General features: G+C 37.3%; 1 protein-coding gene across 7 annotated transcripts in view; it reads right to left on the bottom strand.

Annotated features, from left to right (window-relative positions):
* ATAD2B (ATPase family, AAA domain containing 2B) overlaps positions 1–22,127 on the bottom strand; it is a 75,352-nt gene that overhangs the window by 5,605 nt on the left and 47,620 nt on the right. For 6 of the 7 annotated variants that reach the window (XM_026068088.1, XM_026068090.1, XM_026068089.1 and 3 more), the window contains 3 exons: positions 17,607–17,744; positions 3,836–4,531; positions 590–717 (listed from right to left, as the gene is read on the bottom strand). In XM_026068088.1, the coding sequence (XP_025923873.1) occupies positions 590–717; positions 3,836–4,531; positions 17,607–17,744 (962 nt within the window). The remainder of the gene's footprint in view (positions 1–589; positions 718–3,835; positions 4,532–17,606; positions 17,745–22,127) is intronic. The other variant, XM_026068091.1, reaches the window with a different exon arrangement.

The following is a 22,127-nucleotide window of genomic DNA, read 5'->3' as shown; positions in this document are numbered from 1 at the left end:
CCAAAGAGATTATATGCATTTCCCAGTAAGTTAGATCTAAATTTTATAGTAAGACGAGCTAGTTTCTACAACAGATTACAGCAAATGTTGTTGTAACTTTGCTCAAATTGAGATAAAAGTGAAACAAAATTAAGTGGCAGGGRGTTCAACCTATGACCCCAAAACATCGAGACAGCTTCCAGTTTGCTTTCCAATTCACTAMCAGTTCTTTCCAACGAGTACTTGTACATGAGAAGAGAGAAGATGATGTTAACTGCTAATTACTAGGCACTCAGCAGTTTCTCAGTAACTGTCATGTCCAATTAACACATAAGGGTATCTGTACAAACTACAATTAAAATAGTGGACTGCTGTGCCATTACTGTATTTGTAAAGATCATAGTAACGATGGGACAATAAGGATTCAGTAATTTTATTAACATTTTATCCAACACACACACACACTGATCAACAAATCATCTTCAAAAGTTACTGCTGCCAAAATAACATTTTGCAATAAAAAAAAAAAAAAGAATTTTGCTTCATAATAGAAGAGAAAAACACTTTTCATGGGGTCTTAACAGCTGAATGAATTTTTTAGTTCTTTTACCTTTAATCTGTCATGGTCAACAACTACAGAGGGTAAGGGATCTGATGGTTCCTCTGGGACCTGCTCCAAACTTGTAGGTTTTGACTGTTCCATAGTGACTTTTCGAGTTTTCTTACTTTTGGAAATACCTGTAGTTTGAAAAGCAATTATCAGCATGTCAAAAACAACTAGCAAAATATGAAGTACAATTCAAGAAAAAAAACCTAGAATAGAAGAACCAACCTATGAATTCTTTGAGATTTCTATTCTGGGTTTATTGAAACTCACAAAGAACATTCCACATAAGGAAACTATTTCACAAAAAACATCTAAAAAGACTTCCCCAAAACTATTCAACCAGATGATAAAATTGAGAACTGATCTTAACAATTCAGCATGACTTGAATCTGTTCATAACTCACTCATAGTTTTGAGACTCACCCTCTCTGTGCCAGTGCCCCTAAGAAACCACAGACCTTTTACTTTCTATTTCCACTTTATTTTAAAAATATTTAAGATATTTATTAATATATTTATTATATATATTATATATTTATTAATCACTAATCATTACTTTGGTTGTGACAGTTTAAAACAGTGACTAATCTTCCAGAGACCTTTTTTGATATGAGAAATGATGCCAAAGACAACCAACCCATTTACATATGCTAACACATGCTTATGTCCACTTTAAATTCAATTAGTGCAATTTTTTGTATTTTGAAATCTTTGCACAAACCAAGTGAAAGATACTACTTAAGTAGATTCAGTAGCATATAGCCTGACACATAAGAAAATCCAAACATATGGAGATGGAAAGCTTCCCAGGGACTCCTAGTGAACTACATTAGTATTAAAGGATTTTTTTTAAAAGCTTTTAGGGCTCTCAGGGGGATTTTCAGCTGATCTGTTCTGTTCTCACTTTGTGTCCCCATATTCCCTCACAGTCCAAGTCAGCTGGTCAGTTCACTGATTCCCATCTAAACTCGCAGACTGAGAGAACAAATTTCCAGAGTAACTACACCTGATGTAGCATAACTGTCCCTCTACTACTAAAATTCCCAGGTGGCACCAGCATTTAAAAATAGCATAAAGAAATGTGTCTCCCACCTTTCAACTCTTTCAGTAACTAAACTTCGCGTTGTTTTCCTGAAGGGGCTTTGAGACTTGCACAAGCATCTGTCTCTCATGTGGGAATACCAAACTCCTCCATGAGCACACCCTTCACCTGAACGGACCAGACCAAAGGGCAAAGTCCTTACAGTCTCATTTATCGGGAATTTTTCTTCTCTCTGTACACTCATCGCAAGATTTTTAACATCAAAATCTCCTCTAATCCTGGAAAACATTAAGGATGAGACCAGACTCTATCCTTCCCTGTAAGACATGTATTTCCTGCCTTTTTGGTACAGCCAATCCTTTCAGTTGCCCATAGAAATGAGGATAATTTGGTCCCAAATTTCCACTACATCTTGAGCAGCATCCTCCTTTACATTGCACGTCCTCACTAAAATAGTAACAAAGTAAAAATGACAGTTACTCTACTCCTTACTAGCAGATCCTCCTCCACGAGCAGAGGAAGCACCAGCCTGCCTGTAACCTGTCCTACAGGTAGGATTCCCTCGCAGGTCATTCCTTTCCCAAGACTTGTAAATGGTGGCTTAGATACTGAGGAAGATTGTATTCTCACGATGCTAGTTTAAATCATGGAATTAATTTATTTAATCTTTATAAAATACCCCAAAGTAAGAMTTCCAATTTTTAGTATTTGCTAGAGAATCTCATTGTAGGTTCCCCCCCCAAAGGGTAGGAAGAGCAAGCATGATGACTCCACCAACGCACATTATTCATTAACCTCACAGGATCCTAATGGATTATGGGTGGGAGGGGGAAAGCAGTTCAGAAGTCACCCATAAAACTGGTTAAGTTTAAAACTGAATTCTGAAACGCCAGTAGTAAATTGAAAGTGTTTTTCTGTTATATCATTTCTACTTAGCAACATCAAGTTATAYTGCTTCTAAGGGAAGTTCAGATGTTAAGCTAACTTTCAAAACTGTTTTTCCTAAATGAATCAAAATCCTCATCTTTCCTTCTAAAACATCTCCCATTTTCATCACCACGGTAATTCCAGCATCTGTTCTGCCAGGAAAACTTCATGCTTTGGTGACACATTTCTATTTCCACCTCTGTATTAAAGCTGCTGTCCAAACCTCTCTTGGAGAATAAAATATTTTTTAAAATATCACCTGATTCCATCTCTACACTTATCCACTGTTTTTCTCTTCCTCGACTTAAAATGCCTTTCTTCTGTGGATCTCTTGTTACTATAATCATCCTCAATGTGTCCAAAATTCAACTGCTACATTTAAATATGTAATGGCTCTAACATACACCATATTCATCCTCTGTTATTCCTAGGRCCTTTCTTCCACTACACATCTTATCCTTCAGGAAAATAAGTATGTACACATACAGTCCGCGTGTATATGTAATAGTGATGTTCTCCTAATTCAGATCTCTCATTAAAGCTCCTTTATTTTGTAAATCTCAGCACTAATTTTTAAAGTAAAGATTTCATTCTTTTCCATAATTCTGAAAAGCTAATTAAAAAAGCAATCATGCATAAAGCTTTTACTTTCTTCCCCGAGGAAACTCTCTCTTTTCTTCAAAGGACACGGCCCCTTCTTTTATGCACCACCAGGATTTTCCTTCTCCTTATCTTTTTGCTGCACTGTTAGCATGTTGACTGTAAACTCCAAAGTCAGATACCTTCTCCATTAGRCAAACAATGGTTTTTGCTATGAGTTAAAACTAGATTTTAACAAAACATTCCAAACTTTTTATTAGGAAGTCTTAAGTAAATGCATTCTGTATTTCTATGGTTTCCGATCCAATGTCAATGATACTGTTATCATAAATCCCTAGATCAAAACATACATCATACAGATATGTAACTGTACTGATAATAATTTTAAAACCTTCAATTACTGTCTAAATGTTATCTCAGTATTTACAGTATTTTCCATAAAGCATAAAAAATGAACAGAATATGGTATGGTGGTAAACTTATTTGCCTAAGATAACATTAGGGCAAGTCAAGGGTAGACTGTATTTTATCTATGGAAAATTAAATGTGTAAATATATAAAGATCCAAATAAATAGACTGCAGTTCAAGTGATAGTCTCAGATATTATAATTAAATATATGCATATATAACTACTTGGGCAATAAGGTAATAACTGGAAAACTGAAAACATAAGCTATACCTTCTTTATCGGGTTCAGCATCTTTAGTCTCAACGTCTGTGCTCTGTAGTGTTTTTTCATTATTGCTGCAGTGTGGTACCTCAGCTTTCACTAAATCAGCTCCTTGACTTTCACTGGAAGCTTCTGATTTCTCCTTTGGCTGATCTTCAGATGAAGGTTTTTGCTTGTTACTAGATCCATCACTGTTGTCACAGGGTGAAACAACATCAATTGATTCCATTTTGCTGTTGTGACATGCTGGAACAGGTATACCCTCTATGTTGTGCATAGATGTCTCTCCATTTACACAGTCCCCTTTTGATGTAGAGTCCTTCCTTAATTCCTTTTCAGCATTCAGAGTAACACTGTCAGTTATTAACAGCGATTCATTCGAGCTCTCTTCTTCTGTGGATGCAAAATTGTTTTCCTTTCCTGATGTCCCATTGTTAAGCCTCTGCTCTGCATCTATATCCATAATATCACAAGAGGATTCATCATTTGTCATAGAGAGATCTCCTGTTTCCTCCCCGTTCTCCTCAATGCAGTCAGTGCTGATCTCTAGCTCTCCATTTTCCAGTAATTTACCGTCCTCACCATGATTTTCATCATCAGCAAATTTTGCATCATCTTCATCTTTCTTTAAATTATTGACTTTCCTCTTTTTAATAATTCCTTTGCCCCACTGTGAACGCCGTCTTGATTTTCTCCTTATTCGAACTGAATTATAAGGAGAGAAAGACACTTAAATGCACAGGTACACCTCAGTAAACAGATATTAGAATATGCTCTAACTTGAGGCAATCAAATGTGTTCACATTTAAAGGAACAAGTAAAACGCCCACTGATTTCAATGTGAGCACTAAAACCCAGTGAGTGAACATGCAATTTTGCGCAGCACTCCTACTCCAGATTATGGAAACAAGCAAGACTTGCTAGTCTTTCCTACTGAACATACTTCATAAAGATCCATTTGTAGATACACCATTAAAAGAAAACAGCTAAGCAACAATAAAGAACTCGGTCGTTCTTAATTTTGCTGTGAAATGTGGAACTTGGTGGCTGCTGTCTTCCCTTTCTATCCCTTTCAGTGATTTAAAATCATCACACAATGAAACAAATGAAAGTGCAATTCATGGAATCACAGAATTGTGAGATAATTCAGGTCGGAAGGGACCTCAGGAGGCCTCTAGTCCAACCTCCTGCTCAAAACAGGGTCAGCTAGGAAGGCAGACCAGCTTGCTTAGGGCTTTTATCCAGTCAAGTCTTGAAAATGTCCATGGATGCAGACTACACAACCTCCATGGGTGTCCTGTACCAATGCATAACCGTCCTAAGAGTGAAAAGGRCTTTTTTCCTTGTATCCAGTCAGAACCTCTCTTGTTTCAATTTATGTCCGTTGTAAATTCAAAGACATCTTCAGGTATTAAAAGCCAGCTACAGAACAACCACCACTTCAACCTTCCACTCGTCCCCACCTGTGTACCAATGTTCACTGCATTGATACAATCTGGCTTTAAAAAATGAGCATTTTTGTTTGAAACCTAGACCACTTTAGCAACCCAGCCTACACCAAGACCTCACAAACATATGCATTTCTGCAATGAGTCAATATGAAGAGGAATTACAGCTTCTTAAACTAGACTCATCTCATCACCAATACTTTCCCCCCCGTACTATGCAACTCAACTCGAAGCAACAAGGCCCTGTGATCCTTTTTTCATTGCCTTTGCTCTATCACTTCTTCATTTTTTCTATTTCTTATGCATCTTTTCTGTGCTTTTTTACAAATCAGATTATCAACTTTTTCCAGAAAGGGTAGTGTTTTCACTAGTCTATTTGCAGTGAGACACAACACAACACCAATGCGAAAGAGGTTTGGAGGCACATTTGCAATATAATCTACAAATAATACAGAAGAAAGACCATTCAAATCTGATGCTGCTATCAATGTCCTTTTCAAGAGCACTAATGAGACACAACTCTGAAGACTAAGGAAAAGGTTGGGAAAAATGGGAACTTTTACATTCAAATTCAAGCAACGATGCAGATTGCTCATATTTTTGCAAAGTTAGAAAAGCTGCAGCCAAATGCTTATACTTGAAAGTGACAGACAATACTTAACAGTGATTAACAAATATTCTTCCATTTTGAAATAAACTCCTTTGCTGAGCACCCCCATCATGTTCTCGGTATTTGTAGGTTGTTTTCACTTACAGGGTATTAAATCCTAAACCTGTGCTTGCCAGTCTCACAYTGAGTTACAAAGATCAGTGTTTATTAAGGCGCTTTGAAATCACAGCAGCTCAGAGGAGTATGACTGTACTTCAGAATTTCCTCCCCATGAATGCCATATATAAGCAGGTAGTTTAACCACTACATTGAGAATAAATTTGCCATTAACCTTTTAGTTTTAAAAGCTATCTAAAGATACAGTCAAATTGCCATAAAAAATGGTAGTTTCACTTGGAGTGTATATTTATTGTTACAAATAATCCTTACTGAGAACTATAAGATTTGAAGAAAAAAAAAATAAAATCACTTTCTCCAGCTACTTTGTAGATTTGATAGCAGCTTCTACAGTCAGTTTCACTGTTTTATTGATGATGAGCCACCACCCGTTCCCATAACTTTTCAGCAGCTCATATAATCTTTCCCCAGATTCTGCAAGAGATTTTCAGTAACAACAGAAGCAGCAAATCTGAAACGAAACAGGCAGACGTAAACTTACATAGAGAAATAATTCCCCTACTAGGAAATGGGTTTACTCTCAGGTCAACTCCAAAGATGGATATAGAAAACATGGAAGAGGAATAAAAACCTTTTAAAGGAAACATTAATTAGCATGTCCTGAACTGTAAAAATGAATGGGAAAGTTGAATTTTTAAAGATCTTCTGATTTTGGCTTTTTAGCCTGCCTTTGCTATAAGATGTCATTTATCATATCAGTGATTTGTACTTAAGTACGCCCATTTTACTACTGCATCCATTTTGTCCATCCTGCAAGCTCAATCTGGGATGAGAACACACAGTTTGCCAAAATACTCAGGCACATTCCTAAAATTAAGCATGCGAGAAATCACATTAAAGCACAATGGAATTAGCCCTATATTACACACTTCAGTATGTTTCAAGTCTTCCTAAACCACAGCCAGAAAGCCTAGCTAAACTCTTTCATGCAGTATTACTCAAATATAAATTATAGGTCTTTCCATAGTTGAGTACACTGGGTTTCATTGCCGTTATTAAACATGACACAGCAACCACAAAGGGTTGCAGAAGATCTCCTCCCAGCATCTCTGAGATGTTCTGCTTTTGCGCTGCATCAAAACCAGTAAAAGCAGGAAATAGTTTAGCTGCCTCATCCAAAGTAGGCAAACAAAGCAGAGCTTTGACTGAAACATTACAATTTCTTATTAAAAAAAAAGATCTTATTTCACAATATTAAAAAAAAAAAAAATTGATGCTTCCAACCAGCCTGTGAGATTTAGGAAAGAACAACAGCATTTCATACATTGCAGAACAGGCCCTTCAAGAACATAATTGACAGTACTTGTATTGACAAAAGCAATAACCTAGCTACTTTTGGTTTTCACCCACATTTAGCCAATAAAATTTGGTTAATGCTTAACTTACTTTCTTCCCAGACTCTTACCACTTTGTGTTTTAAGAAAGTGCCATCATTACCTGAGCCATGCAGGCCTGTAACACAGATACCAGTATCTCATAGACCAATAATACTGATTTTTTTTTGTTTTGTTTTGGTCCTCATACTTCTAAGAACCAACTTTTTTTGTCATTCAGATAAAAGCTTTCCTGCTTTCACCCCCTTCTATCCCAGTGCTGAAACCTTTCCTCCTCAGGCTTTCCTAAATCCACCAAAATCTCATTTCAATTCATTTAACACAACTGCTAACATCATTTTCATGACCACAGTGAGATTCTTAATCCCCTACCCAATATAACTTTGAGTCCATTCACCAGTTTGTTTTCTTGAACATGTCAAAAGCAGACTTCCAGTCCTTACATTTAACTACCTACCCTTCAAAACTATTATTTTTTTTTTTAATCTAGGCTGTATTATTGCTCTGTGTAAAGCAATGTCTTTTGGGATATGTGAAGAAATTCTGGTTCAGATCCTCTGCACCCTTAACACTGTTATACCAATTTTCTTTTACACAGAGAGCTAGGCCTCTAGGAAAAGTGAGAAGCTGAGCAAGGAATACAGTGTTTTTAAAAAAGATGACACCAGCCTTTATCTCCTGCCTTTCCTCCCCCAGTAAAGGTAAGGGGGTAGTAGAAGTAAGAGAGGTGTTTAATTCATGAAAGCCTGCACTGGAGTTCATCATCAATGGGAAAAAAAAAAAGAAAAGAAAAAAAAAAAAAAGTGCTACTGAGAGAATCACACTGACCTGAAAAGGTGTCGTATGAGGCAGGAAAGAGTAAGATTTATCTCCAGATCCTGCAAGGTAGTTGAATATGATTCAAATTGTAAAGGAAAGAGGAGCTATCACAGGGTAACACTGATGCATAACAAATGGGCAAATGTTCACGGATCGCTGCTGAAAAATAAACCTAATCAGGGATCTCCATTTCCTTCACTTTAATGCTGATCTTCTATAAAAACTGTAAACTATTAATAACAATATCACACTTTTTATTTTACAGTCATTATGATTCATCACACATTAAAATTTTTAGTAAGTAACAGAATGGGATAGCCATTTACAGAAGAACTACTAAGAGTTAACTTTGTTAAAAAAAATTACCAGAGCATACACAATTATAAGTTAATGCATTAACATCTTTTCAATTATTCCTTTTAAAACTACTCATCTGAAATCTACCCATTGATACCCAATCTTCCAGCACTATTTGTGCCAGAGGCAGTAGAAATACAATTACCATAGGAATCCTGCTTTTCAGAACGGAGTTTCTATAACTCAGACTCTTATAATACCAATTATTCACACATGAATACATTCATTTGCCTTCTGAATTGCTACACTCTTCTCTATAATCCTCATGTAACCTCTATAGATTTGCCAAGGAGATCCCCACTTCAGTTCAGTTTGCTTTTTTGTAAATCCTTACCCCAGTTCATACAGAATTTTTTTTTACAATAAATAGGTATTTGGCTAAATGAGTCACACAACATTTTACTTGGGTTCACATGGAGCTGATATCAAAAATAACCCTCCATCACTCATTTATTTGTGCTAAGCTGCACAGTTGATGCAGACAGAATTTTAAAAGTACAATGTAATAAAATGTAATTAATCATTGAAGACAAATTTACCCTAAATTTCCTTAAGCAATAAGGGATTCCCAATTCTTCCATTTCTATCTTGAAACACTTCAAGAGTCTGCTGAAAGATCACCAAACTTAAGGTGCACAGCATTTACCCTGGAAGTGGCCTCCCACAATTCAAAAAAAAAAAAATTATGTATGTACTTCAGAAGGACTAGTCCTCTAGGAACAAGTTAAGTAAAATGAAACATGTAGCAGACTTTTCAGAAATTCTAAATTCTTGCCCATTCATAAGTTCTTCTTTAAGAGTTTCAAGACAGACACACCAAGTAATGACAACATCTTCGGGTGAAACAAGCACTATGAAAACCCAGCGTTACCAGGTAGGCCAACATCAGTGTGTGAACTTTGGCACTCAGCTTCAGTTAAGCACCCCTGAGAAAAGTTCTAGTAAATGTTTGAAGACAGAGATACTGGCGATTGAATAGACTTCTTATAGCTATAGTTTTTTCTTGAAGTAGATGGACAATTATAATGGAACACAGAACTACTCCTGCTATACTATAATGGAATCAGAACAAACATTCCTTCTCATAATTTGAGTGACAGGAATTCAAGAAGGCGTGCAGCATGCTGCACGGATCCAATCACCTAGCAAGCAGATTCTACATGAAAATAAGCACCCTATCATTTAGGGGTGCACACCAATCCTTTTCAGAGCAGTGCATGGAACCTCACAGTTCTTGGATATTAAAGAGCAGTTAGAGTAAAAAACAAAACAAAAACAAAACAGCTTTCATATTCCTGAAGTAATTCTGCAAGATCTAGAGGAAACTGTCACGTTTCTGTTTAGCATGGTCTCAGGAAAACGTGAGGGTGACTGAGCAGTGGAGCAGGCTGCCCAGAGAGGTTGTGGAGTCTCCATCCTTGGAGATACTCAAAAGCCAAGTGGACACAGTCCTGGGCAACGTGCTCTAGGTGACCCTGCTTGAGCAGGGGGGTTGGACTAGATAATCTCCAGAGGTCCCTTCCAACCTCAACTGTTCTGTGATTCTGTGAAAACAGATCTCAAAAAATGGGTGAATGGTAGAGAAGCTTTGGAGTTGAGGTAGACACCCTTAGTCACCCAAATCTAGCAGTACAGTGACAGAACTGCAGACTCTACAGAAACAAAATCAACAGTTGGAAAAAGCAAGCAAATATAATTAGAAGATCAAAGATTGTAAATCATTAACAAACAAGTCTGCTGCTTTAATGTGGATGAACTCTAATGAGGAGATGTAGCAGTGGAAGCAGATCAGTTTCTCTTTTGAAATTTCTGTAGTTTGACTACTATATTGAGTGTAGTACAGTATTAGTGGGGGCTAACTAGTTCTCTTTATGCTGCAGAAAAGTAGACTCTTATATGCCTCAACGTTGCTTAAAAGACCATCAGAGAATGTAAATCCTCTGCCATTAAAAGATAAAATTCACATTCATCAAACAGTAGCTTCTCTGTTGTTACCTGTATTTCATAAARAATTCCTGAGGATGAAAACCCAAAGATTCTTCTCTTTGCAACCAAGATCACCATGGATCTAGATTTTGTGCCTGCCGTATCAAGAACCACTTGAAGCAATGCACGTTTCAAGGTTTTCTTCCATGATCAAAACCCTGAACTTCTTTCTGATGTCTTGCATGTAAAGTAACTCAAAGCCTTGAGAAAGCACTTATTAAGAGCAGTTTGCTCTCTCTTACACTGCATCTGGCATATATATACCTGCCACAGTAATTTAGCTGCTTCCAGTAGCTCCACTTTTCTTACCAATGGGCACTGAAAGTCCCACTGGTAATCCACTTGAAAGTCTCTGGAGTTTTTAGTCAAAGTCCCAAACTGCAGTCAGAGATACAGAGCAAGACAGAACAGAGCTCAGTTCCACAATGGCTTTAAAAGCAAAATGAGGTGCCAGCTTCCACTAACAGACAAAGCCATTTCCCCCTCCAAAGCTAGCTACAGCATTTCCACTACCTCATTTGTGCCGACTCTACTGTTCCTGCAGTAAGCCAGATAAGGGAACTAATCTGCCTGAAATTTTATAATTTTTTCCTAGGTTAGTTTTCAACACATTCAGTTCCCCAACTGAGCTTCCTAACTCATGAACGATAGCACTGGCATAAGGGAGATGGTGGAAACATGCCACCAGTGAGAAGGGAGGACAGCACCTTCAGCAACAACCTGCAGTTTGATCAGCTTAAAGTGACTGTGGAACTAACCTCTAAAGGACATGCCATTTCCTCCACATAAATGGAAGGCATGAGGATGCTCAAGGCAGAGACCTGACCAATACAAAAAATGCAACAACTTAAGGTATATGCTTAGGGTATGTGCTCAGGGATATGCTCATCAACAGCAGAACATAAACAAGTACTCGAAGAACCTGGGCACTTCTACTCAACATGGAGCAGTCAAGTTCTATAAGAAGCAGATGAAGCATGTTTTCTGAAAAGAAAATTGGCTGCAGGATCCCCAATATTTCCTCCCCTACCATCTCCTGTAATACTTTCAAGGTCTTTCCAGTGTTTCTCAGAAACCTCTCCAGTATCTTCTGCTCCTCCCTACCCCAACCCCCCAAAATGAGCAGGATGCAGGATACACTACATCTAATTCTGAGCTGTGGAAACGCTGCCCAACCATGATGATGCTGCAGCTGTCCAGCTAACAAGGCTAGACAGAATAGGTAACTACCATTTTCAGTCTGCAGCCTTTTCCTCTAGTAGATGCATAGATTTATCCAGCTACCACTTTTCCCAAAACCTGCAGGAATTTAATCTTTGAGACCTTGGCACTTGTCAAATGTGTCTGAATCTGGCTAAATGATTCAGAAGTTATTAGGGGAGCAGAGAGATGGACAGACAGCATATGTATTATTTTCTTAGGAAACCAAACTAAAAATATAATTCACATGAAACCATCAGTATAATTATGACAGTTAAGTACCTGACAAGACAGCCACATGTGAAAATTAAAAATGAAGCCAAAAGAAAACAATCTAATTAACATCACACCAGTGCAGAGCAGTTTTAGACCATTCACTTCTACAGATCTGCTCATTTTCCCTCTGCCGAGTAGCTTGGTGCATAACAACTATCACAGCTGTTTACATCTTTGAGGCATCCAGTTTGTTCTTGAAGACCGCTGAATGGCAGCTTCCCTGCTGCAAGAGAGCCGTGAACACACACAAGCTTTTCTTGCAACTTCACATGTTGAGGACAGAGCCCCACTTTACRCTAATTAATATGACACTGGATGGAGTTTACAACATTCTTCATTCTTTTCTAAAACAGATCTGAAAGGCTCGAGGCTGCTAGATTGGTCTCTGTGTCAGGAAGGCAAAAGAAAAAAAATACAAAGAAAATACATAGCTGAAAACTGGAGTGAAGAAATGGGCAAAAATTACAAGAAAATCGACTCCTACTGTAGAGAGAAACTTTAGACTAGTTCTTTAAACAATTTAAAGCAAACATTGCTGCAGTTTTCAAATGGGAGTAAAGAGTAAGATAATCTAAACGGCCTGAAAACTGTTTATTGCATCACTTCTTTTCCACTTCCTTAAGTTAAAATATGCAGCACTTAAGATCTATTTTTTTTTTCTATTCTTAACAAAAAACACTGAGAAAAAAAACATGATTTTCTACAAAGCCTCTCCTTTTACCATATTTATAATAAAAGTGGCCATAATACTCAGGAAAACCTCCTTATTAAGAGAGGTTGAATAATCTTGGATTACTGAGTTAGAAGGGGAATGAATAACGTGAAGATATAAAATGGAGTATATAAAAAAGGGCACAGATCAGGTCAGTTGCAGGGTTCTATTTGCCCTCAGTCAGTCAGAGCAAAAAGATATTCAATTAATTCAACAGGCAGCACGTTTAGTAGTGATCAAAGACAACTTCTCTGCCACTAGATATCACTGACTCCAGAAGTTTGATGGGACTCCAAAGAGAAATTAGGCACTCAGGATTTACAGGAACATCCACAGATTCACTAAATGGGGTTTTATATTAGAAGAATTATAAAGCCTACAGGTTTAAAACAACTGTTAACCAACTCAAAAACAGCTCAGATGACATTTCCATCAAAACCAGGCAAGCCATACTTTGTTTGTCAGATTTTTTTGTAACTTCCTTTTAAAGCATCTGGTCGAAGCCAGTGTCAGAAACCAGAAATCAGACTAGCTGGCAAACTGCTCTCATCAAGGATGTCAACATGCATGCTACCAAGAAAGAAATAATTAAGAAGTGAAACAAGATAGTTGTCTGAGCTCTAAGTAAAGATATCCTTGAATTCCACAAAAACATTTTTAATGGTCTTTGTCAAGTCGCAGCACTTGCCTCCAGCTCAAGTGTGTTGTGAGAATTAATCCGAGTCGAATACCTTTTTTGGAGAGGAGGAGGAGAAAATAAAAACGCAGCAAGTGTAGGATTCATGACTTTTGACAAGACATGAGCAGCTACCAGTATTTTAATGTTAGTGTCTAGGTGACTAATAAAAGGCCAGGATCCAAAGTCCAGGATAATTGGTACAGAACTAGGTCCTAAATGCGGAAAGTGTTAAAATAATTTAAAAAAAAATCCATACAATATCTGGTCTGCCATGTCCTTTAATAAGACATTCATTGCAGCCATCTGTATGCCCTAAGTACAGTGATCACTGACATCACTAAATCACAGAGGTCAAAGAGAAGAGACCAAAGAGATGAAAAAATCAAGCAGAAAGATTCTGAGAAACAGCTTCAAAAGAGCTTTTCTTTTTAAAAGTGTTTTGGAAAAAAACACTCCCACCAAAACAAAATCTCCTTTCCATTCTAAAGTAGAAATATGTATTTCCCTATAATAGCTAAGACTGCCATTAGGTAAAGATACAAAAGAGCGCACCAAATACTGTTTATTTGGGAACTAGGTTTTTATTTTCTTGTTTGATCTCCCTGCAGTACTTCGTATGTAAACCACTAATCACTTCAATTACTGGGAAAAGTCAGCAAAGTGTTTACTTCGGTTTTCATAAAATTTATTTTATCTAAAACTTAGATTTTTAATACTTCACATAACACAAACTATTTGAGCTTTTTCTTGCTCCAAATGCCATTTTCACATGTGACAGCTATCACATTTATCGTTCCACATAAAAATAAATCTTTTCTGTAGTCTATCACTACAATACATTATTGTTGAATACTGCAAAAAAAGATAAGAATGGAAAAGCAAATCTTCCCCATACAGTTTATTTATATGTAGCATTTTAGGAACTAACTGCAAGACAATAAAACAATATGCTACATACTCCATCTACTGGCAAGATACAGGAGTAGGACAAATTTTTACTATATAGTATCATAATAGCTAGAGCCAGTAAACGTTTTACTTGCTGAACTGTATCTAAACCACTTAGCAATGACTAATTTACCAGATAAACAAAACTGCACATTGCTGCTAATTTCCTTTTCCACACACATACACACAAAGACGGAGCCAGACTCTTCTCAGTGGTGCCCAGGGACAGGACAAGAGGCAATGTGCACCAACTGAAATACAAGAAATCCAATTCAACACAAGAAAGAACTTTTTTTTTTTTACTGTCAGGATGGTTGAGCGCTGGAACAAGTTCCCAGAGAGATTGTGGATTCTCCATCCTTGGAGATATTCAAAATCCAAGTGGACACAGTCCTGAGCAACCCTGTGAGCAGGGGGTTGGACTAGGTGATCTCCAGAGGTTCCTTCCCACCTCAGCTATTCTGTGATCCTGTGATCATGCGACTACTTTTATCACTTCTAACAGCTTTTGACCTACATACTGTTCTATGTTCCCACCACAGCATGTGCACTTCTTTCCAAATACAGTCAATACTGACGTATTTTAAATCATCTGCGACAGAACTTTCCTGAATGAATTTGCAGCAACTGCTAGTAACATAATACTTTCAAACTCATCTATACTGTGATACACAATCCACCCCTGGTGCATATTCAACTAGGGACAGTAATACGGGAGTTGCAGACTACACCTAACTCAGGAACTTTTATCGACATGTCTTCAAATAGAGCAGCTCATTTCAGATAGCCCCTTTGGTCTAATCAAATGGAAAGAAAAATTCTAAAATACATTAGCAAAACGCATAATCTTGGAATGTAAACCAATACACAATAAACTGTTTTCTGGTTCTCTATTGTATGAGCCCTGAATAGTGAACAGTCACAGCTTAAAATTAGGCAGAGCTGCTGCATTATCTGCAGTCCACTGTGTTTCTAGGGAAAATGCCTGACAATTTCCTTTAGGGTTCTCAAATAAGTGTTTCATCTGAATTGACTTTTTTGCAGCTATTCACTAAAATATTGTAAGTGAAGCTCCGAAAAAATAATTTAATCAGGAAAATAATGTTATTGGTAATAAAAATACTAACCAGTGCAGGAAAAAAAGTTACCTAAGGAAAAAAATTGAATTCAAGTTCAAATAGCAAAACAAACCAAAAAAGGAGGATTTTCAGAATTATTAATTGGAAAGCACAGTTTTTATCTCATGTAATTAAAATATATGAATCACTGTCCTTATTACTCTGCTTGTGAAACACATTTTAGTCTTTAAAAAAAAAAAACCTTAGTTCTTGACCATAAAAAAATTCCACTCTACCTCTAAAATCATTTCTTTGTTCTGAAATCCCTTTTCTAAACTAATTTCTTTCATTTACACAATCACAATTCACTATAAGTTTTGCTATTTGAGCTCCCTGATCATCTGCTCAGTTCTGCTCTTGCTTTACTCTAGTTCCTTCCACCAGTTCCCCCTCTAGACCACATCTCTTCCCAGCTTCTGTCTCTACTGAACTTTCTGCATCAATCTTTAGGCATACCCAAGTACTTCTTTCAGTCCCTTCTGCAGATTTCAGGCTGCTCATTCAGACACTAAATTCTGATTACTCATCTATTCCTGGTTCTCTCCTCTGATTACCAGATGCTTCCCATCACTCCCAGATAAGCTACCTGTCCCAGACTCATCCTTAAAAAACAAATTTCCATTTGACTGTAGTTTCAAACACCACTACGTCCCATATTTTCTCCTCTCCCAACCCAAATCACCAAGATACTGGCAGGAACATTGCCTTGACACTGCCTTCTTTTTTGTTTCCTTCAGTCAATGACTCTAGTCTTCAAACAACTACCACTGAATCCACAAAACTAGGTGAAGAAGAGGGAAGGGGCAGCAGAGCTTTTTATACAGCCAGTAGTGGCTGCTACCTCTCTTTTCAGGAGAAGTCAGGCTTGGAGGTCAGCAAAGACGACTCTCTGCTGCACAACAGGCAGAGCCAAGCAAGTGCTCTGCAGATCGGCCAAAGTGAGAATTTCCTTAGATGTCATGAGAAACCAAATGCATTGAGAATCCCTTCTCTCCTCTATTTTCGCACAAACTGGCAAATGAGTAAAGAAAAGCTTCATCAATTTATTATTTAACAATTTAGTCAATTCATAACTCTGGCTGGCTTTTATAATTCCTTAGACACAAGAAAGTACATCATCATGAAATAAAACCATACACCTATAATTAAACTATTTGATATCGACATTGTCATTCATATCTAAATAACGTTCATCTCTGGGCAGTTATCACCACGCTCAGTAAACTCTTTCTCACTAGGAAAAAGCACGATGAGGCAGAGGACAAAGACCAGCAAAAATTTTACTGCTCTAATCTATCAATTTCCCCAATAAGCAGACATCCAATTCTATTTTGGTACAAATAACAGAGTCCACGTCTGCCTCAGACACGCTTTCTCTTAAAAAGTCTTTATTCTTGTTTGCTTATAACAAAATTTACTGTAGTATATTCAGCTCTCTAATCAGCTCACTTTTTGAGAATAACTAACAGCACCTCTGACTACCTAAACCACAGTCAGATGACCACACACATGGCCACCCCTCACGATTCCAGAGATTTTAACTGATTAATTGGGTTAACCTAGAAGGCTGCATCAAGAGTATCTAATATCCTTCAATAATGGATACTGACTATTCAAAACCGGGTCCCATGAAGAAAAATATAGTTCAGTTTGTAATCTGTTTTCTAAGTTTTAGCCTAATACCATACACTTTGCATACAGGAAGGGAATAACTAGTGTGAGAGTATATAATGCAGCATCTAGCTATGTATCTGTGAATACACATACAGAGAAAACAAAAAACTTGCACTTAACACACAGATAAACATGATCTTCCCATTGGATCAGAGTTGTTTTACATTGAGAAAAGGCTATTTTCAAAGAAAAATTAATACTTGTATGTTACATTACAAAAACAGTTTCAAATCCTGCTTCTCTACAACTACTTGGGCAGAGATTTAATGTAGTTGAAGAAAGGGTACGCCTTGAAGCTGCGAGAGTTTCATGCCTAAAATCGCGTCTGCAAAGAATCATGAACTAAAATGGATAATACAAATAATCATCACTACAAACACATGCCAAATGTTTGCCATTGGCGATACCTCTACTTTTGCACAGTGTCACCCAAGGTACTCACATGCACATTTATTTGCAGAGTTGGGCCAGACCGCCACTGTGGGTTTTTGTTTGTTCCGAAATGCCTCTTCGACTCTAGTTTCTGTTTTCCGTACAGTGGAACCATGAGGATTTACTTGTTCTGCTGGTACTGATAAGCCTGCATACAGAAGATAACCATACCTATTTAAATAAACCAAGCTGCATAAACCTACTAAATTTAAAAAGAAACTTGGAATACTGTGCTGCAGTAAGAACATATCAATTAGTATTTAGTTAGACATTCAAAACAAAGATTAGAATCAAGAATATTTGTTTTCTACTAACAAAATAATTTACTGGTAGCATGGTCTTAAAACTCTCAGCTCTGGCATTTTATAGAAATATAACTGTCTCCCATATTTGGTCCCCAAACATTGCAATCTTCTATCCATATTTCCTCTATATAGCAAATTCTTATCCATATTTCCTCTATATAGCAATTTTTCCCAGTTTTAAATGGATGATATAAAATAACTGCCAATTCACAATGGCACTGTATGCCATGTGAAAAAGAGTATCTGAATAAAAATTTACAGTCACCATAATTTATGTTACTGTAAAATGAATCCATTTCAGAGTCAATATGAGCACTCCAATGAAGAAAACGCGATTCTGCTTTTAACAAAAAGTCAAGTTTGCTCTTTCTGTAATGTAAGTTCATCTCATAGCTTCTACCATTTTATCAGCTTTTTAATTAAGTTCCAAAAATGCAAATTTTCATATTGGTTAGGCACATTTTAAAGATATAAATGCATCTCTGAAGTATCGCATTGATAAACTAGATTTGCTATCTGTCCACTACTGCAGTCTTCCAAGTGTCACACCATATCTCCAGGAGCAGCCAGACTCAAGTGATCAAGAGCAGACAAGAAGCTCTAAAACTGATGGATGCAGAAATTTAAAGATTCATAAAGAAACTTTCACCTAACAGCTAACAGTAAAAGAAATTTGCACAAGCCTTGCAAAACATAAGTTTATAGGTACCTTTACAAATATTTTAAGCTACATATTGAACTTATATTTCACTACTCAAACACTTATATCCAACGCTTATATCTTGTTCTCTGCTGGTTCCAGCAACAAAAAATGGTGAATTCCAATAACCTAGCATATGATTTTAATTTACCAGCTTAGAATTTGTTATCCTTAGATTTCCTTTCTTTCAACAACAACACCTCATTCCTGTAATACAGGAACAAGAAATTCTATTTCAACTTCTAGATTTTAATTTTATTACACAGTTTATTATTCTGTTACTCTGTACTACCTTTTTTGAGATTGGTCACCAGTCTCAGTACTTAATAAAAAAGGCAGATCTGACAAAAGTACAGAAAAGATGCATTTTTTCAATAGATACATCTGTTTTGTAGTTGAGGAAAAAAAAAAAGTGATGTAGCAAATACATAGCACTAAAATGGAAGGTAAGATTGCTGAACAACTTGTCCAGAGAACTGTAAAGGAAATGGATATGGAGCCTTCTAGCCTTAATCGTGGTTTTCAGCAATTCTTGGAAATAAATTAAGAGCTAATAAATGGGGCAACTCAGAAAATTAGTGGCTTTGTAACTGGACAAAGATTAAAAAAAAATTGTACTGCCACTTGCCTTCTAGCTCCTCTATGATTCGAGGTCAGTAACATTTGATAAAATTTCCAGAGAATCARTTAGGAGCCTCATACAAACCAAATTGCTCAACTCCATCCAAATCTCATGTTGAATCATGAAGTCTTTCCAAAAGTAGCCAAAAAAATGCTGGTTAAGACCTAACTGAGTTTGGGCTTTATTCTATTTGTCAAGATGACAAATCTCTGTTTCTGAAAGCCACAGCCACCCACTCTGACTCAATCTGGGACTGCAACACTACTGTAACCTCTTCTGAGCAGGTAAGAACACAAGCTTCATATTCACTCCCAGAAGCCCTAGTAGGTTCTCATGATAAATCTTAATATTTTTTCAATTCATGTGGTGCATTAAGTTGTCCACTCTTTGCATTATTTCCCTTCTTCCACAGGGGTCCTTCTGGCAAGGTAAGGATCTTAACTGTGGGAAGGCTGGAAAATAGGATCCCTTATCAAGCTGTGTCCAGAAGTACTTGCAGAGAAATGTAAACACTGAATATCTTCCTTCCGAAGTTAGGGGGGTTTTTTGGTTTTGGGGGGTTTTTTTGGTTGTTTTTTGACTCTAGCACTTTTAAAGGAAGTCAAAAGGAGAAGCCTTGAGTACTTTGAGCTGAAAAAAGGGTTGACATTCAGCTGTTATCTCAGTTTCAACATTCATTTAAGGCCTTGTTAGGACCTCTCTTGCGGACGTTAAAAATAAGTACTTAATGGTTYAACTCCCCACATTTTGTCTCATGCAGTCCTATGTATCAGCAACACGGCTGGCCGCTTTCACTGGGCAGCTCCAATCGGGCAAAAAGCTTGGTATGAACAACCACCTTTGCATTTAGGTGACCAGGTGGAAAGAGGCTTTGGATAGCAAGAGGCATAGTTTACACTACTTACAAAATTTTCCTCAAATACTCCCACTACAATGAAACATTCAGTTATTTTAAATGAGGTGGTTCCAAACAGGGTACGTGTCAGAAGTCTAGACTAGCAGATGCACTGTGATTTTGCTGATCTGTTGTGTTGCTGAGCACATTCTGTAGGGCAAAATGCAAGTAACGGCAAGGTTGATCAGCATGGACACCCCTCCCTTCCTTACAGCAACCTGTGCCAAAACTACATGCCTGAAGTACTACCTTCTCGATGTTCTAAACCACAATCCTTGACAAAGCTCCTACTCGAGGGACAGGGCATTCTCTCAGGCTTGCCTTGTGACACGAGTTTTCCTCAGACCTCAAGAGCTGGATGTACTACTCCTCATTCACGATCTGGTAGTCTAACACAGCTTCTTCCATGCAGTCCAGATCTTTTTTCCTTGCTAATCCAGTAGGTGATCCAGGCCTCAATGGTCTGTAGCTGGATTAGAGCTCATCTGTTCATGAAACCACCAGAATGCAGTCCAAAAGCACAAGCACCTTTGGAGTGTAACTTGCAGGTGTCTATTACACTTGAGTTTCCATGCCAATGCCTGCAATGCACTTTGAACCACTAGTATACTACCCATTCATTATCATACGTGAGCTGCCATCAGTCACAAACAAGGCTACAAGGTCCACTAACCAGCATCTGAAACCAGTAGTATCCTCTTTTTCTGGTAGAACAAGCTCACAGCAGGACACCATCAGCCTTACCTACAACCTCTGAAAACCCAGCTCTTGTACCAGGGTCAGTAGGCTTTGCCCCCCAAAAAATATATATTATTCGGTCACTGCCATAAAAGAAAGGGTGGCATGCCAGGTACCTCCCGGGAGACTTGCAAGGAGGGACTATATACTCCCCCTCTGTAACAAAGAGCTCTTGCACACAGTTACGTTAACCTTGGAAGCAATAACCTTTAGCAATCACGGGGGACTCAAAGGAGAATTAACTGAGCACACTTCTCAGTGTGACACTAGGGTCAAAATTGTGAACGTTCTTGTATTTCTCATAGAAAAGTACAGAAGATAAATGAAGGCATTATATTACTTCTTTACATCCACAGTGAATTACAGTTGGTTCTCTTATCCACAATTTAAGACATATATTAGAAGCTTGTACAGAATTAGACAAAAAAAATGCATGACAATGGGAAAATAAAAGGAATTGTATCTATTTAAACCTAAAAAAGAGAAAGCCTACGGACACTTGCATAGTTAAAAGATATTTAGTAATAAAGAGTCTTCAGTCTACTGATGAAAGTATTTCAAGAACCAACGGCTAAAGTTTAAGACCAGTCAAATTCAACCCAGAAATAAAGTACAGATTTTTACCAAAGCAGGAAAAAAATTATCAAAGRCTAAGCTGGAATTACTGAAATTAGAAAGCCTTAAATCAACATGAAATTTTGTTCTAATGTTATAGTTCAGTCTTTTTCAACCYTTTTCAATTTTCAGAACTTGAAAAATTTTCCATGAAACATCTTTCATGGAAAGCCTACTGGCAGCATGTTTCGGTTTTTGGTTACCTTTTATGGACACCTTAGAAGTTGTCCACAGACTTGGAGGTCTATGGACTACAAGTTGAAAACAATTGCAGTAATTAAAACAAAAATTAAGCCTGTGATTTTCTCCAATGGAGAGGACCATACTTTCTGATCCCGGATTATTAGACCTCACTGTCAACTTYATGCACCTCCCAATGTGGATTTAATACTCTTCTCGATCCAAAAAGTAAACRGATTATCACCAAAGATACACTTGTACACATGCCAGGGTGAACTGAAAATCCACCGTTTCAAACGCTATTCTCCCTATTTATAATTGCTATTCCATTGCAATACATGGCATTTTTAAAACACAGTTCTGGCTTCACCACCTCTTCAACTAGTAGTCAGGTGTTATAGCATTTCAAACATTTATCCATTCACCATRTTCAATAGTATTTTTTGTACCAATATACATTGCAAGTATTGTAAAGG

The sequence above is a fragment of the Apteryx rowi genome, unplaced genomic scaffold (assembly GCF_003343035.1).
Source record: "Apteryx rowi isolate R43461 unplaced genomic scaffold, aptRow1 scaffold_269, whole genome shotgun sequence".
NCBI lineage: Eukaryota > Metazoa > Chordata > Aves > Apterygiformes > Apterygidae > Apteryx > Apteryx rowi.
This window is presented reverse-complemented; position numbering and strand designations above follow the sequence as displayed.